Here is an 18215-nt window from a genome sequence, read left to right on the forward strand (position 1 = left end):
TGTAAACAGGAAGCGGCCGCCCGCGAGCGGGGGTGGGCAATGGCCGCCGCCATGGGCCGCGAGCCGCCGGGGCCGGCCGAGGACGAGGCGCCGGGAGCGGCGGCAGCAGGAGCAGGAAGAGAAGGTGGAGGAGGAGAAGAGGGCGAGGGGCGAGCGCGGGGCGGCGCGGAGGCCGGCGGCTGCTACCTGGCGCTGTGCGCGCGGCCCGTGCACTTCGAGAAGGCGAACCCCGTGAACTGCGTGTTCTTCGACGAGGCCAACAAGCAGGTGGGGGCGGCGGGGCCCTGCCGCGGGCTGCGGGTCCGGGCCTGGGGGTCAGCCCGGCCCCCTGCTGCTCGCTGCCTTGGCTTTGGTTCCCTGCCCGGCTTTGGTTTCCTTCTGTCCCTCGGCCGCCGGGCATGAGCCCTGTTGTTCCCCTTCGGGACCTGTCATCGTGCTAGAGGCGGTAGAATTTTTTTTTTTTTCCTTTACCGATTTATTAGGTTGATTTCACCTGCCTTACTCTCACTGCCGTAAGGTCTTTCTGGAATTCATCGGAGTCAGCACTTTTCCTTTCTGTTCCAGGTGTCCCCACCTGACCTGCAAACTTTGTCACTTTGCTCTTAGCTTAATTTCCCTGAATTTTTCACACCCCTTTCAATATAGTCATAAAAAATGAATAATTACGGCTTTCCTTGTGGCACAGACCCAAGTGGCTGTTTCTTGGCTTTAGTGCTTTTAAGCAGGCTTCATTAATATCCATGTGGGCTCCTGAGAGCTCAGCTCACTACAGCTAAAAGATCCACAGGCTGTCGTGAGGCTTACAGAGATGTGGATACATTCCACTGTAATTCCTCTAACTGTTCTTTGACCTCAGCATTCACGGAGTCAGAACCTTCAAGTTTTCTTCCCCGTGTAGCTGGCATGCGTTGCCCCATGTGTGGACATGATCAGTGGCATGTTTGGAGAGGAAGCAGTATTTCTGGGGTGTGTTTCTTGCTGTTGCACTCTGTTCAGAATGATTACAGAATCATTTAGGCTGGAAAAGTTCTCTGAGGTCATCGAGTTCGACCTTTCACTGAACACCATCGTGTCAGCTAGACCAGGGCACTGAGTGCCACATCCAGTCTTTTCTTAAACAGTTCCAGGCGTGGTAACACCATCACCTCCCTGGGCAGAATATTCCCATGTCTAATCACCTTTTCAGGGAAGAAATTCTTCCTAATGTCCAACTTAAACCTTCCCCAGTACAGCTTAAGGTGATGTCTTCTGGTTCTGTTGCTGGTTTCTAGGAGAAGAGGCTGGCCCCCACCTGGCTGCAGCCTTTTTCGGGGAGTTGTAAGGTCACCCCTGAGCCTCCTTTTCCTCAGGCTCAACAAACCCAACTCCCACAGCCACTCCTCATAGCACTTGTGCCACAGACCCTTCCCCAGCTCTGTTGCCCTTCTCTGAACACACTCCAGCACCTCAGTGTCCTTCCTGAACTGAGGGGCCCGGAATTGGACACAGCCCTGGAGGTGTGGCCTCACCAGTGCAGAGTACAGGGGGACAGTCACTGCCCTGGTCCTGCTGGCCACACTATCGATGATACAGGCTGGATGCCATTGGTTCCTTGGCCACCTGGGCATATGTTCTCTCTTGTTCAGCTGCTGTCATCCAGCATCTCCAGGTCCTTTTCCACTGGGCCACTTTCCAGATATTTCTTCTTATAAACCATTATCTTTGAGGGTCACATGAAATACCCTATCAGGAGGCGCTCATAGTATCATAGTGTGGATGTGATATAACTACATAGAAATTGGTTGTTGAGAGCTCACTTAAAAGATTCATATTTTCCAGTGTAAATTTATTTCTCTCTGTTTTCTTGTTATCTAAAATAGTTTGAATTCCACTGTGTCTCTGAATCATTTGTAACCTGCATTTCAATGACAGTTTCCCATGTGAGAGATATGTCCATGTAATCTTCTCATCTTGCAGAGATTTAGAGAGTGTTGCTTTCTTTTTCTATTTCCATAATACTAAAAATAGTTCAACTAAGTATTTATCATGCTAGTAAGGCTGTGGACTTGCTTGCAATTTATAATCTCGATATGTGTATTTCCTGCCTGAGCATAGCAGACTGGCAGCATGGCTGATATTACAGAAAGATGTCCCTGTCACCCTGAGCCCAGCTGTTACAGAAAAATGTCCCTGTTACCCTGAGCCCTGCTCTGTGGGCCTAGTGCTGCTGCACATACAACTACCAATAAGGCATTTGCCTGACTTTCTTTTTCCAAGCTAGGTGTTGTTTGTAACAGCATGACTTTTTTTTTCTTCTTTTTTTTGGTTATCTTATTCCAGCTCAATATGTGTCATAGCTCCAGCAGGTTTTGTACACTTATATGTGATGCTGGGCTAAAGGAATTCTCAGTTGTAGGGCATATTGGCTGAATCTCCTTAGGTAAAATCTATTGAAAATCTCTATGAAAATCTATTACTATAAAACTATTCTATTTAATAACGTGTTCTGACAGGATGAGGCTTCTGGGTCATTGAGTTACATCTATTCCCAGTCCCCAAGCTGAGGTCCTTTTTGTTTTAAAAAATGCCCTGATGTCTTAGATACTTTTACTAGTACATGACTTAGAAAAATATAAAAGAAACAAAACCAAGATAAAGGTTTATAAAGATTTGTACTGATTTAACTTGCCCAGTAGTTCAGAATATGCCTGCAAGACTGTTGCAGTACCATGCAGTCTGATAACTCTAAGTAAACTTGGAATTCCAGATTGTCTCAGTGTGAACTGTTAGATCTGCAGAAGAACAAAAACCGTGTAAAAAAAATAAAGGTGTGGATTATAGAAGAGGAAGCCGGGGAAGGTTATGACTTTGAAAGAGTTAAATATATATGTTCAAAACTTTTTTTGTAGGTTTTTGCTGTTCGATCTGGTGGAGCTACAGGAGTTGTTGTTAAAGGTTTGGAGGATAGAAATCCTATTTCCTTCAGGTAAGGCACCTTTATCTTGGGATAGAATGATGCAGTCTTCAAGTTATGTGGTGGTTGATCCTGATCGACTGTAATTCAGGCATAAAACTGACGAGTAATTGTGATCATATTTTGACTTGTTCTTAGATATAATCTTGCAAGAGGGTATGCTTTTCCCTCCCTATGATCTCTGGGGGGGGAAAGTAATTTGGGTGTGACTTCTTTTTTTTAGACAACAGTCTTTTATTATAAACATGCTATACATATGAGAGAGTGATTCCTACAGCAGCAATGACATATACAAGGATACAGTTTAGCAAGTGATGTCTGTGATTCAAGCACAATGTCCAAACCTAGATGTAGGTTTCTCATGTTCTGTTCCTTGTTTCATCTGAATGGGCTTCTTCTATGTCTTCCATTTTTTGTGAAAGCATTTTTGCAGAATTTGACAACAGTAAACTATTTTATATATGTCTCTGTTAAAAATGATGGCTCTTTGTACTCTGCTGTGCATATGTAAGGAAGTATTCCTTTATTCCATATCAATCCAAATACAGATGAAGCAATTTGTAATCAAAATGTGTTTACTGTGATCTCTTGGATATTGCACAGGACCTGTCCTGAAAGTTGCTGGGTTTATTTTACTTTTATATTTGATTACATTTGTCAATCCTGAAGGAGCTGAAAATATTTAGTAAACTTTATGCAGTTCCAGCTATTTTCATACTTGACTGTCTCTCTCTTTGGCCTGACTTAATAGCATATGCTGGAGGAACTATACATACCTTATTCATGCCAATTGTGCTGATGCTTGTTTGGTAAGAATACTTCTAAAATTTATTTTAATGGTGTGAAAACAGCCTCACTCTCTTTTTAACATCAGAAGTTCTTCCAGAGGCTGTGTCCTAGTGGGAGAGGAAGGAGGCTTGTGTCAACTAGCACTAGTTCTGGAAGTAACACAGCAGATTGCAGGAATCTGGTGTCCAGAACTGAGGATGAAGGTTTGGATAGTCCCACAAGTCTTGCAGCTCCACATCACAGGCCAACAGAGCTGTGCATTTGCAGTGATTTCAGGTGCTAATTTGTGTGAGCTTAGCTGTGATTCTGCAATGGATGTGTTTAGGACTTCTGAAGAGCGAGCTGCCATTTTCTTTCAGTCTGGGTTTTGAATATATTAGTCAGGCAAGAGTAATAATCTGTATTCAACAGCATTTACATTGCACTTTTTTTTTCTCCATCATTGTCTTTTTTTAGGGCATATTCTTTAAGAAACTATTTTAGATTGTTTTTCCATAATTTCTGTTTCTTTCTGTATAGGATGGAGGATAAAGGAGAAGTGAAGTGTATCAAATTTTCCTTGGGGAACAAGATTCTGGCTGTGCAGAGAACTTTGAAAAGTGTGGTAAGAAATGTACACCCTGCAGCTAGGGAATTGGAGCTGGAAATCCTCTACTTCCACAGTAAAATTCTTAGAGACAAATATTCAAAAAATCTGTTGGCTAAAAACAGTTGTAGTGAAAATTCCTCCACCATTCTGAGAGGCTGGTCAGGCAGCATTGTTGTCTTGCTAGTATCATCATTTAAACAAAAAGTGTGAGGGGAACCAACTCTGACAAGGGTGAAGTGGAACAGAAGTTTTTCTTCTGTATATATTTTGCATCTGAGCCAATTTGATAAACTAATATCTATGCTTTGCTATCTATGTATGTATCTTTTCTGTGCTTTGTAATTGCTAATCCACTTAATGGGTATTTTTGCAGGATTTCTTGAATTTTATTCCAGATAGCCCTCAGCTAGAATATACACAGGAATGTAAGGTGAGTTAAATGTCCCAAGCTTATATGCTTATGTGAAACTCTGATGTCAGTTAGGCTGGTGACTACCAGAGAACTAACTGAGGTACATTTCAAAACACTAACATCAAGGAAATGAGAGATGTAAGCACTACTGTCTATTGAAATGGAGTGAACAAACATATATTAACAATACCAGAAAAAACTTCCCTGTCTTGTGAATGTAATTGTTTCCTAGAGGGATCAGAAATGCTGTGGGAGCAACTAATGTCGAGGTTTGGTAAGGAGAAGAGACACAGTGCTGATGATACAGAAACAGTGGGCAGTGATCGTATTAGTGCCAGATATGTTAATGTGGATGTTCTCTCCTAATGTCACTAATCAGTAATAGTAAGCTATTACTAGTTTTCATATTTTGTTTCCTATTAATAATCCTTCTAAATTTTGATGATTATTTACCAGAAACAAGTACCATTGTCATTGCTCGATATTTTCCAACTTTTAACTAAAACAAATTACATTTTTGGTAATAGAATGCTAAAGTAAATTTTTACACATCTGATTTACACAGATCCTTTTATCCCTGTAGTCTTTGAAGCTGAAACACTGTCTGCTTCATTATTTAGGATTATGAGTTTAAGTAAATCATTCTAGCAAAACCTTTGTGGTGATGAAACTTCCGAGCGTAATAGGAGTAGATTCTGAGTGAAGTCATGGCAAATTTTTCCATTTAGTTTTTAGTTTCTCTCAACATCTCTTCCTGCTTTTCATGTCAGGAACTGATTGAATTGGCAGTAGAATTTGAAGCAGAGGAACTTAGTTTTATCTCGGGTGAAAATAAAATTTGATTATATAATAAACTTGTAAATCTTACATGCTGCCAAAGATCCAGGTCCTACAGTAATTGTGTTCATGTGCAGTTTGGGAATGCTTTATAAAAGCAACTGATGCATGCTGGGTGTCTGGTTGGCCAAAAGTATTAACTCCAGAGATTGGATACCTAAATTGCCTTTGGTCTCGTGTTCTTCAGTAATATTAGCTTACCTGAATAGGTAATTTTTCCAAGTAAAAAAGTGTTTGTTTTCTTGTTTGTTAAAAGACAAAGAATGCCAATATTCTAGGATTCTGCTGGACGAGTTCTACAGAAATTGTTTTCATCACAGATCAAGGAATTGAATTCTACCAGGTAATACAAATAACTCCCATAGGACATGCTTAGAGATGTGAAAATGTAAATTTGTAACAGCATAATTGAATTCTTTTTTCTTGTCTCTGTAACTGAGAAAGTGCTCTGCTAAAAAAAGCAATTTCTGCTATTTGGTTTGCAGACTTGCAATTTACATTTTTTTAAAGACGAATACATTTTTAGGGCAGGGCAGATTTATCATTTACAGGTTTTAAGACCTTGTATAGAGCAGTACTCAACTAAGCCTTGGGAACTTTAGATTAAGAGATGCTCTTGACTTGTATGGAAATGAGTATTTAAATCTAGTGTGAAATACCACTTCATGCAAAACAAATCAAATTGGGGAAGATGTATAAATGCTTAAAAGGTGGTCAAGAACTAATAATTGACCAGCTAGTACCCTTCTGCAACTTGGAGCTTTCTCCTGTATTGACCTCATTGAGTTCCTTTAGGTAACATGGAATTTCCTTTGCACATGTTTTTAAAGATGTCTGATGAATAAATAACTCTTTCTAACATTCATGATGACAGATATTTAAATATTTAAACACTTCCTTAAAAAAAAGTTGCACACTTTTCAATAGTTTCAGTCCTGGAGCTAAGACACAATGTTTCTCATGGTTACTGTCACTAATAACTAGTACTGAAGAAAGTAACTGAAAAAGGAGCATTATTTCATGCTGATAAAGGGGGAAAATATATATTTAGCACCTGAAAGGATTATGAATGTCAACCCTGCAGGTAAAAGGACTAAATCAAATAAGTGTCTTTTTAAAGAGAGGGTATTTAAGCCCTTGAAATGAAGAGAATTGATCTATATACTTCTTAAAATATAAAAGATGGAGGCTGGGGACTGAAGACAGCAAGAATATTGTTAGAAAAACTTTTATTAAAACTTCACTAGTTGTATTAAGCCAGGTGTTTTCTCCACTGTGCACAGAACTTAAACTCAGATCTGGATGAGTGGGAAAACAGAGCAGCTTTAAGTTCATTAGTACTTGATGTGTATTCTTTCCTTCGCTACAGTAAAGTGGGGCCTCGGCTGTAATTGTCAGGTTTCTGATTTTTAATTCTAGCAAGGTAAACGTCTTTACACGTATCTGTTTCTTGCTTAACATTCCTTGCTCCTGTGCATTAATTACCATTTATGCTGTTGGAATCCTGGTGATAATATAATGCCAATATTCTGTGTTTCCAGGTATTGCCAGAGAAACGAAGTTTAAAGCTTCTAAAGAATCAGAGTATCAATGTCAATTGGTACATGTATTGTCCAGAGAGCTCTGTTATCCTTCTTTCAACCACTGTCCTTGGCAATGTCCTGCAGCCATTCTATTTCAAGGTAAAAGGATATGTTCCAAATTTGTCATTTTCATTTTTTCCTAAGCTGCTTCTTCACCTGAATGTTCTGTTACTTGAATTTCTTCCCAAAGGTGCATGTGTTCATATCCTTGTATGACAATAAGCAAATCTATAATGTAGCTTCTTAAAATTGCTTAAAATGGCTCAAAATTAGGTAATTCACTCTTTCTTACATGCTCTTTGGAAAGATGGATGTCCAGACAAGGCTGGACAGTTGACCTTGGGAAAGGAAAGAAAAAATTGGTGGTGACTAAAAATTTTACAACTTAAATGTCTTTTTTTTTTTTTTTTCACTTAAATAGGTATTTATGATTTACTTTTAATATGAACATTTGCTCTCTGTAGTATGATAAAGAAAAAATAAGGGCCTTTTTCTTGTGATTATAATTATAACCTCCCACATATGACTGGTTGAAAAAGAGATAAACAAGTTAGTACTTAAGAAACAACTGTTGTCCCAAGCCAGAGGGGGCTTGTCTACAGTAATTATTTCTTTTGGTGTTCTTCCCTGTGGGCAACACTTATTGTTACTGGGAAAATATTTTTATCTTGGAAAAAGTGTGTTGTGAAAACCAGAATTTGTTTTCAGTTAATGATGCAGTCAGGTGATTTTAAAAATTAGAAAAGAATGACAGCATTTGTCTTGCTACTGTCAATGGATTAGGAAGATTTCTGTGGCAGTTTAAGGGAAGAGATTAAAAAGCATCTTACTCACGTGAGTTTCCTGGTCTGTGTTAATCTTGTGTACTGCATCCTGAAATTATGTTCCCTTAGGTGACTGGGAGGAACCTACTAGCCTTTCACGGTTTTCTTTTTAACAACTTAGGTTATGGTTCTCCCTCCTTCACATTTTGTGTCAAGTTGTAGGTTGAAGCCAAATAATTTTTATCTTGTGTTCAGATGGTCATTTTTAAAGATCTCCTGAGAAAGATCCTGTACTAAAGTAATGCTTGAAAATAGAGATCTAGCAAAGGAAATAGTTCTGTAGTATTCACACTTCACTCTCAAGAATGAATCAGTAAGAACAGGAAGTTAATTTCAGTAGAAGCTTTGGAAACTGTGAAAACTTACTTAAGTATAAATTCCATAGAAAAGAGGAAGAGGAGAGCAGAAGCTTTGGGCAGGAGAAGGGATATACTCTAAGTAGAAGGAAGGAACTAAAGGAGAGTGTGACTGGTAGGAGGTAGTGATATTTTCTCCTTCCCAGGAAGCAGTTATTTAAGAATTGGAGCATATACTTTTCTGGAAAAGTAAGTTAAGAGAACTGCTGTTTGAGATCTCCAGACCAATTGTACGTGCGATTTGCATACAAATTTGTCTTGACTGAATTGAAGTAGTAATATTTTTGTAGCTGAAGTAATAAAATCGAGACGATAAAGCTTCTGAAGTTACAGAAGTGTGTGTTAAGAATCACTTGGGGGTTTTTAAGGAAAGCAAGTGTAAACCCTTTCATTTGGGCTATGACCGCCCGTCGCCTCGTGGGGGCGCTGGTGATACAGCTTTTGGGCAAAGGCGGCTCCTCCCTTTCGGTTCCTCTTGTGACAGTTCTTGTTTTGTCGTTTAACAGAGTGGCACCATGTCAAAACTATCAAAATTTGAAATTGAGTTGCCTGCAGCACCCAAGTCATCCAAACTCAGTCTTTCTGAAAGAGATATTGCTATGGCTACAATGTACGTATGTCGGGTCTTTCTTGGGAAGGTGGGGCAGTTTGGGAATGCTGGAAGAAGGGAAGGACATTACAATGGTTGCACTTGTTTCTTGTTTTAGCAGTGCTGTTGCTTTAAAGCACTTTAGTTACTGCCTTGAACAAAGCATGTACACAGCTCTCTTGGGGCAAGGTGGGGAGGGGAAGCAAAGGGAGAAGTCTTACATGAAATTGTTATGGATTACCAAGAAGTTTGGAGAATGTTTCATTTCTTACTTGATATTTTGGTAGAGGAATCATTCATGGATGCCGGACTTGATAAATCATAATGCATGGCCTATACTCATGCAAGTACTGTTTAATCTTTCACTTTTAATTAAATGACTACCTGACTCAGAGTCAAACATTTTATCCTAGAAGAAAGGAAGAGATTACCTAAGAGACTGGTAGAGCTCTAAATTGAAAATAATGCTTTAATCCTGTTGTCTTGTTAGATACGGGCAGCTTTACGTTCTCTATTTGCGGCATCACTCAAGGACTTCCAACAGTACAGGAGCAGAAGTAGTGCTCTATCACTTACCCAGGTAAAAGCAGAATGAAGAACATTAGTGGCAGTAAACATCTGTGTCAGTGTTGTGGTTTAACCCCAATTGACAACTAAGTACCGCCAGCTGTTCCCCCAAAACTCCTGGTGGGAGGGGCAGGAAAATCAGAAAAAGGTAAAACTCATAGGTTGAATAAAACCAGTTTAATAAGTGAAATAAAGTAAAAAGTAATAGTAGTAGTAATGAAAAGTGCCTGGAGGAGGGAATAAAACCCATGAAAAGCAAGTGACACAGCAAAAATTACCACCCAGCCTGTCCCAAGCACTGATCTGTGCCTCCTGGCCAACTTCCTCCACTTTATATACCAAGCATGATGTCCTAGGATATGGAATATCCCCTTGGCCAGTTCAGGTCTGCTGTCCTGGCCCTGCTCCCTCCCAGCTTCTTGCACACCTGCTCGCTGGCAGCGTGGGAAACCAAAAAGTCCTTGACTTAGAGTAAGCACTGTTTAGCAACAACTAAAACATCAGTGTCTTATCAGTGTTATTCTCATCATAGTCCAAAATACAGCACTGTACCAGTTCCTAGGAAGAAAATAAACTGAGTCCCAGCAAAACTAGGACAAAAAGACATCTTATATTGGCTTGTTGACCAGTTCTCATTTCTCTTTGTTTCCCTAGAGAGGGCTCCTGTAAGAAGACACATATTTTAAAGCTCAACAGAACTGGGAAGTTTGCACTGAATGTAGTGGATAACTTGGTGGTAGTACATCATCAGGATACTGAGGTCTGATTTATTTATATTGTGTTGTGCCATAACTTCGAGAAGTTAGGGGCAGGTATTAATAACTTAGAAAAATAATTTCTGAATTAAATTATTTTGGGCTTAGCTTGGCCAAACCCCAGAGTATTTGCAGGAACAAAACCAGAACACTGTAAGAGATTCAAATTTATCCTTTTATCCTGATGGGCTAACATATAATCAGGGCTGCTGGTAGCACAGGTAAAACTTCTTGTCTGTAGTCCCAGCAGCAAGGCTTGGTCAGTGGTTAAGCTAAAGTGCTTCTCTGCTCTTAACTTGGGAAAAGACTTAGACTTCTTGTATTACCTTCTCTTGGACAACTTCAAGAACTGGGGCACGTTACCTCCTTAGGAAGATTAGTTGATGTTTCAGTTATATTTCATGTTAATTCTACACATTAGCATTTAACCCAGAGCACTTCCTCCCCAGTGTTTTGGTCAAGCTATAAACATGACTACAGAACCCCAGAAAACATTACTCACTTTGCCTTTGGGAGACACGAGTAATTGAAGTTTCACTGGCACTGAAAGCAAAGCTGCTTTCCCTGGTGGTCCATACTGGGTTAGAAGTGTTAGTGACTTGAGTTGAACAAGACTGAACGGTAGAAGTATGAGGATATCAGAGGAAGATAGACAATTTTCCTCAGAGTTTCTAGCATCCTTAACTATGCAGTGTCAAAGTCATGTGTTGTGCAAGACAGACTGGGAGAGACTTTTTTCTAGGGTGTGTAGAGACAGTTCTAGCGGCAGTGGTTTTAGACTAAAGGGAGATGGATTTAGATGGGATGCAACGGATGCAGCTTTTTACAATGAGGGTGATGAGACCCTGGAACAGGATTCCCCATTGCTGAAAGGGTTCAGTGCCAGGTTGGATGGAGCCTTGAGCAGCCTGATCAGTGAAAAATGTCATCACTACATCCCCCAGTACATCGCTTTCAACTCCAACCATTCTATGATTCCAGCAGGGAATACTAGATGGAAATGTGAAAAGCAGACCAAATGCGTGCAAATGGGTGGTGATTCACATCCATCAATACTAACTTCCTCTTTTTAATTGCAGACTTCAGTTATATTTGACATCAAGCTAAAAGGAGAATTTGATGGGTCCACAACCATCCATCAGTTTGTACTTCCACCTCGATCAATACAACCCTATCAAATACCTGTAGCAGGTAAAACCACTACATAATGAATAACCTAACACTTAGCAAGAGTACTTAAATGTAACAGCTCACATACAGAAGAGCTTCAGCTTACTAACACTTCAGTTATACATATTTGAGAGGGTGAGGAAGGAAGAAGGTAAGAAGCAATTGAGCAGAAGTTGGTGTTCCAAATGTGTGTGCCAGCTACAGAAGAGTTGCTGTTTAAGGTGCACATTTCCTATAGTACTTTGCTTTTACACTTGAAAAGTGTTGGGTGCAGGGAGGTTTTTGTCCATGGCTCTCAAAGCTTGTGGGTGCTCAAAAAGCACTTCATGCTTTTCTGGCTTAAGTCAGGACTGTGTGACTTACAAAGTTGGAGGCTGAAAGACAATACAAGCTCAGAATCAAATTTGGGACCAGTTTAGAAGTAGTGCTACAATCAATCAGTGTTAAGACTCCAAGGCTTAGATTCTTCTTGGATTACCTTTCTGTTCTCCAGTCCTAGAAGTGTGACAGGAAGTTAAATCTCAAGCTGGGAATATAGAAATAGCCTGAGCATAGTTTCACTAGCAGGTGAGAAAGCAGTGAGGTTGTCTTTGTAGAAGAGAAAGATGCTTCTATACAAAAAGATTGCACATCAAAAGCTCTAATATCTGATAGCAAGTATGATAAATCTGCAGGTGGAGATTTGTAGTAAACAAAGGTTAGGATCAGAATGTACCAACCACTCTTCCTTTTAAAGAGTATGCATTTAAATACAGCAAATGGAATCTGTGTATTCAGAATTACAGTACTAGAGCTGGAATATTTCTACATACATTCTTTCACTTGGCTGAAAAACAAAACAATCATGTTTTGAAGGATTTGTTTGCCTTCTCAATGTCAGATTGTCTTTGTAGATCTGGCTACACAGAGAAATGGATCTTTCTTTTTGACTGTATGCTAGAGTGTTACACTCCATACTTACCTTTTTGGCATAAAACACTTGGTACAGGAGAGCTGCCAGAGTTACTACTGTTCTTCACCTGATGTTCTTTTTTCTGCAGGCCCAGCTTCTGTGACAAGTCAGGCTCCTGTTCCATGTAAACTCTGTATCCTTTAAATCCTCTCAAAAAGTAAGAACCTCATTCTATGTATCTAGCAGGGAAGAAGGTAGCATTTGTTACCTTGGCTCCTTAAGAGAGCAGTTTTAGCTGATTATGCACATGTACTTCAAGACAAAATACGCTTCATAATAGCCTCATAATGCTTTCAGAGAGTTGTAAATACTGAAGTCTAGTATAATACCACATTTCCTGATTATTTGAGACATGTGTATGAAATTACTGAATAGGTACACTATAAAATTGAAGATAGCATTCCAAGAGCATGGTTCAAAGCCTGAGAAGTAGAAGTGACAGTAAATGAAAGTATGTTAATGGGATCTGCTTCTCTACAGTAATGTAAATTCAGGAGAAACAGTTTAGCGTCAATACTAATATAGGTGTTAAAACCTTAACATTTAGATTCTTCTTCTTGGATTGTCTTTCAACCTGATATTATCATCAGTGCAAGTGAAGGTAAGTGGTGAGCTCTTGGACTCTATAATATTCAATATCAGGATGGCTAGTTTACACTTGCAGTGCACAAAGTAGCTTAAAACTGAAGGGACTTATTAGGTATAGCTGCTGAGTTAATTGCCCTTGCTAGTGTTAACTAGAGGATTAGCTATCTCTACTACAACTTTTCACGGGTAATGCTGCTCTAAAATATGGGCTTAGAAAGGCAAGTAAACAATCTCAATGTGTTTTCATTTAAAGGTGGAAAAGTTGTAAGTCTAGGCTATACTGTGCAAGACAATTAATTTTGTTTACTCCTTCAAATCAAGGTTACCTCTGGAGTCTTCAAGTGAAACTTGAACCTGTAGTTAACCTCTTGCTAGATAAAGGAAAACTAATGGATTTCCTTCTCCAAAGGAAAGAATGCAAAATGGTTATCCTATCTGTATGCTCTCAAAGTAAGTTCAAGTGTGTTTTCTGTATCTCGAAAGTACAATACTGCTTATTCATAAATACTCACCCAAGTTAGCTTGGCTGTTCTTAGAGATGAGATCGCCTCTGAAGCCGCCTTGGTCCTTCGGATGTCATTTTTCTCAACTACCCTCAGTTACTATTCTGAAGGAATGTAACAGCATGAAAAATTTAACTTTCCCCCCACTTCAAATATACCTGACAGGATTGAAAGTATTTCTTAAAAGTTAAAAATCAGAGAATAGACATCACCTTTTGAAAAAGGTAACTATCAGGTGCCTGGTTATTTCTCCTCATAGTTATTTCTTTTTATCTTTTCAGTGCTCACTGAGCCAGAGAGAGGATCACTGTCTGTGATTGCAACTGTTTTTGACAAACTGAATCATGAATATAAGAAGTACTTGGAAGCTGAGCAAAGCTATACAATGGTATACCATGTTAGCTATAGCAGCTTACAGAGACAGGACAATGCTCTTTGCTTTTCAGGTGGCATCAAGGTGAAGGCATGCTCATTTCTACTTAGGATATTTGGGCTTACCTCAAAAGGTCCCGACTGCCTCAGTTTCTCAAGTAAAAGTCTACTGTGGAAAATGCACTAAGACCCCCACTTGACACTTGTGTGGCAGATGCTGCATAGCTCATCTCTAGAGTGATGAGTTAACATACCCCAACTTGAAAGCAGAGAGAAGGTAGAAGCTGAAAAAGCAACTCTGAATCAATAGCTACTGCCTTGGTTTCCAAACCACTGATTTCACTGCACACTGTAGCATGGCATAACAGGCAGTCCTGATACATCTCAGTTACTTCTGTTAAAGTACCAAATTCAAGCACTAACTCACTGTACAGTCACATACTCAAGACTCTTCTAAGCCTCAGGGCCTGTGTCAGTGTAGATTCATCTCCTGCCTTTGAGGTATATAAGAGCAGCTGTATTTATAGAACTTTAAAAAGCAGTTTTAGATTTAATATGAAATCCCCACTCAACAAGATGTATTGGATATAACATGACCACAGATATGAATTTTCTTGTTAACACAACAAGTTTATAGTTGTGTTTCAAACAGAAAACAGTCTGTACAACTGAGATTGACTCAGAACTGTACTACACTACAGTTTTCTTTTTAAAAGACCTTATTTTCTTCCTAGGTGGTAGAAACAGGCCTGAGTAGAAGTAATCCACTCCTGAAACGTCCTGTCCGCACTCAAGCAGTTATTGACCAGTCTGATATGTACACACATGTTTTATCTGTTTTTACAGAGAAGAAGGTAAGTTAATTTTAAGGGCTAATGAAATAAATTTAAGGGCTAATTTGGCAGCAGTCTCAGATCAGCCAGCCTAAGTTGATGGCTTGAAATTGGTTGCAGGAAACTTTGTCAGGATTAGGGTATTTTGATGCCTACTTTTATGGGGTTATTAACAGAGAAGCCATGCAAATTCCACCTAACACTTGCTTCTTTGTCCAGGAAGCACCTCACAAGTTCACTATAGCTGTCTTGATGGAATACATTCGCTCTCTCAACCAGTTCCAGATTGCAGTTCAGGTAAATCACTTACGTGCTAAGTACATTGCCCCACTCCACGAAATTACATGCAGTTTTAGTCCAGTCTTGGTCACATGTGTAAGTTCTATACAATATTGACTTGTAGATTCTAAAAACACATATAGAGACCTGTCTTTGATTGTCTTCTTCCTACATTCACAGCACTACTTGTATGAGCTGGTCATCAAAACCCTTGTTCAACACAACTTGTTCTACATGCTCCATCAGTTTCTGCAGTACCATGTGCTCAGTGACTCAAAGCCCTTGGTATGTAAGACAAGTAGCTCCAATAAGCTAGTGAGGGAGATGGGAAGCCTTCAGAATTTTAAGGTTATTTCTGCTTTTGCCCTAGGCTTGTCTCTTACTCTCCCTGGAAAGCATTTACCCTCCTGCACATCAGCTCTCTCTGGACATGTTAAAAGTAAGCATTTCTGATTCTAATAACTCCATGTCACATGTGGCTCAGACTGGTCAAACAGCTTCCCTGACCAGGCTTGAAGTCATAAACTAGCACCAATCATTTGCATGCATTAGAAGCATTGTCTTACAGCTGTGATTGACTTCACAGAGACTTTCCACAGCAAATGATGAAATAGTAGAAGTTCTGTTGTCCAAACACCAAGTTTTGGCTGCCTTGAGATTCATCAGGGGTATTGGAGGACACGACAGCATTTCAGCCCGCAAATTCCTCGATGCAGCAAAACAAGCAGAAGATGAGATGCTTTTCTACACCATATTCCGATTCTTTGAACAAAGAAACCAGCGGTTACGAGGAAACCCCAGCTTCACACCAGGTGAGCAATAAGCAGTTTGACCAAGCTACTCAGTTGTGCAATCCAGTTGAGCCTGTATTAGATGATAAAACTCTTGGCATAGTTTAGCCTATATTTTATACTCACCTTTAAGCACAGTTCCAAATTAACTTGTCTTACTCCTTTGTCTACTGCACCTAGGAGTAAAAAGGCTGAACTAAAACTTGCAGATGAACCTGTTTGACTTGCATTTGCTCTCACTGCTTAGGTTAGCAGAGCCATTATCTCCAATTAGTGCTTACTTCTGAAGTCAGCAACCAGCCTTTGAGTTCAATTGTCTATTTCCACTAATTACAAAAATTCAAGGCTGCTTTATACTACAGTTCTTTCTTTAAAAGCCAAGCCAAACTGCTTGCACCAGCAACATGTTTGTAACCACCAGACATTCTGTAGGTGCAGAATCCCACCCCACACTCTTGCATCTTGACAGTAAAGGGCTCTCATGGCTGTGAATCTGCTGGTTAGATCCATGAACTAGATCAAACATCTGCTTCACCTCAAGAATGCCAGTCACAGGACTGGAAATACCTCAGCATTCCAATGCTTTCTGTTTGTTCAACTCTGGTACTCAAACGGATTAAAGATAAGAATTAGTACAGATAAATGAAGGTAAGTGAAACTACACAATCTTGGTTCTTGGTTTGGGAGTTGTAAAGTGAACATGGAATTTTTATTTTGTCTCCTGTAGGTGAGCACTGTGAAGAACATGTCACCTTCTTCAAACAAGTTTTTGGAGAACACGCTCTCATGAAACCCACAACATTCTGAAACACTCTTCAACTGAAATGTATAAACTTAATTTATTGCATTTAAGTAGATTTTTGAACTACAAAATTGCTATTTTATAATAAAGTATATACAAGACATTTTGGCAAATAGTACTAAAAATATTACAACTTGTGATGGCTTCCCCCTAAAAATAGAGACAAAAATTGCATTGACCTGCATTTAAAATTAGTGTCAGTGGTTTAGCAGTCCATTCTCATACACATCACCTCAATTTCATTGACAAAATGCTATTCAACTCTCACTACAGCTGGTTTGGGTTTCTGAAGGAAAAAAATGCAACCTCTTGAAAACAGAAGTGTTTTAGTAATCTTATTAACACATCTAGTTTTATAATACTGTTACTTGAGCCACACTTAGCATTTCCTGAGTTTAAAGCTATGTCCAAAGCTGCAGCTGGTATCTTCTAGTTGAATCTGTGCAGGAGTCAAGTCTGTGGTGGTTACAGTGTGATAGTCATAAAACATTGCTGCGCTTCAGTTCTTAGGAGTTGGGCCTAAGCCACAGTTCAGGCAGTCCACTGAACACTGTTAAAAACTAGAAGTAGAGGAGTCTCTCCCGTTCAGTACCTCTGGTCCTCTCTTGTGTAGCACGAGTTTTAGCTTTATTTACTGATGGGCCTGAATGAGAGAACACAGTTATCCAAAGGCTCCATATTTTAGCTGATCAGTCATCAGGAAGCATGCATCATCTTACTGTCTAGGGCCAGCTTAACAGTCAGAAACCTGCTTCAGCTCAGCTGTTAATAGCTGTCAGCCTCAACAAAGGCAGTGGTAGATGAATCCCCATCGCTCTTAAGCCCATTAAAGGTAGACTTAAACTGAGCCTTATTTAAGGACTATACTATACACATGCATTATCAAATTCAAGAGGACAGTGCTTGGCCCATCCTCACTGAAAGGCGAGACTGTTTCTGCAGATGCAGGAACAGTAACTCACAGGAGGTTTGTTGCTTCCACCCACCATCCTCTCCCCAGGTTGAAAGATGCTAATTGTGCTGCTCTGTGGGACAGCAGGCACCTCCACAAAGCACAGCAAAATGCAACCACGTGGGCCAAGCAGTGCTTGCTTCAATTCAGCAAGCCCACAACTGAGCCACCAGTCAGCCTCTGCTTTCCAAAGGACAGGCCACGTGGATGAGAGAGGCACATTCAAATGCTGCTTTTCATCTCTGCAAGCCTTTCCATGTCATGGAAAGTCCACAGACGGCTATTTTTGTTTGAAGTGTGGTATAGAGCAGACTGTCACATCTTACCTATGTAACTAAGCAGAACTGGAAGAAATATCAGTCCATGTGTTGCTCCCAGCACCACCATAGCTAGATACATCCTGAAGTAGAATATCTTGAAGATTTGAGATTTGGAAAAAGCCAATACTACAATTCCTCCAAATTTGGTCAGCGTGATGCCACTGAACACCTGGCAATAAAAAAGTGATAAGTAGGAATTTAGATAATCCATTTCCTTCAATTATTTAGCATTTGGTAATAGATTATGCATGTTCTGCATAATCTAAGGCTCCTATATGCAGTATACTTCCTGCCCTGCCAGTCTAGAACCAAATCAAGATGCACTCAGGAGACAAGTTAATCTTTTTGGTCCCACAGGACAGGCTCAGTATTATTAAAAATCCACTCTGATCTATGCAG

At 39.9% G+C, this 18215-nt stretch overlaps 2 protein-coding genes across 3 annotated transcripts in view; one reads left to right on the forward strand and one right to left on the reverse strand.

Annotated features, from left to right (window-relative positions):
- RMC1 (regulator of MON1-CCZ1) lies at window positions 1-16647 on the forward strand. Its single transcript, XM_059859336.1, has 20 exons — window positions 1-267; window positions 2889-2965; window positions 4262-4346; window positions 4705-4761; window positions 5837-5923; window positions 7122-7262; window positions 8850-8953; window positions 9423-9512; window positions 10154-10259; window positions 11334-11445; window positions 12465-12509; window positions 12924-12977; window positions 13286-13414; window positions 13749-13855; window positions 14574-14693; window positions 14892-14969; window positions 15132-15236; window positions 15322-15390; window positions 15538-15763; window positions 16470-16647. The coding sequence occupies exons 1-20, from the start codon at window positions 40-42 to the stop codon at window positions 16547-16549; spliced, it is 2100 nt and encodes a 699-aa protein (XP_059715319.1). The 5' UTR covers window positions 1-39; the 3' UTR covers window positions 16550-16647.
- NPC1 (NPC intracellular cholesterol transporter 1) overlaps window positions 16557-18215 on the reverse strand; it is a 26571-nt gene continuing 24912 nt past the window's right edge. For both annotated transcript variants that reach the window (XM_059859312.1, XM_059859322.1), the window contains exons 24-25: window positions 17823-17985; window positions 16557-17187 (exon numbers count right to left, since the gene is read on the reverse strand). In XM_059859312.1, coding sequence (XP_059715295.1) covers window positions 17105-17187; window positions 17823-17985 — 246 coding nt within the window. In that variant the 3' untranslated portion in view covers window positions 16557-17104. The remainder of the gene's footprint in view (window positions 17188-17822; window positions 17986-18215) is intronic.

This window comes from Haemorhous mexicanus, chromosome 1 (genome assembly GCF_027477595.1).
Source record: "Haemorhous mexicanus isolate bHaeMex1 chromosome 1, bHaeMex1.pri, whole genome shotgun sequence".
Classification (NCBI taxonomy): domain Eukaryota; kingdom Metazoa; phylum Chordata; class Aves; order Passeriformes; family Fringillidae; genus Haemorhous; species Haemorhous mexicanus.

Coding starts and splice junctions, on each gene's coding strand:
- RMC1 (XM_059859336.1), top strand. CDS start 40: ATGGCCGCCGCCATGGGCCGCGAGCCGCCGGGGCCGGCCGAGGACGAG. Junction 7,263..8,849: donor TGCAGCCATTCTATTTCAAG/GTAAAAGGATAT, acceptor GTCGTTTAACAG/AGTGGCACCATGTCAAAACT. Junction 13,415..13,748: donor CCTATCTGTATGCTCTCAAA/GTAAGTTCAAGT, acceptor TTATCTTTTCAG/TGCTCACTGAGCCAGAGAGA.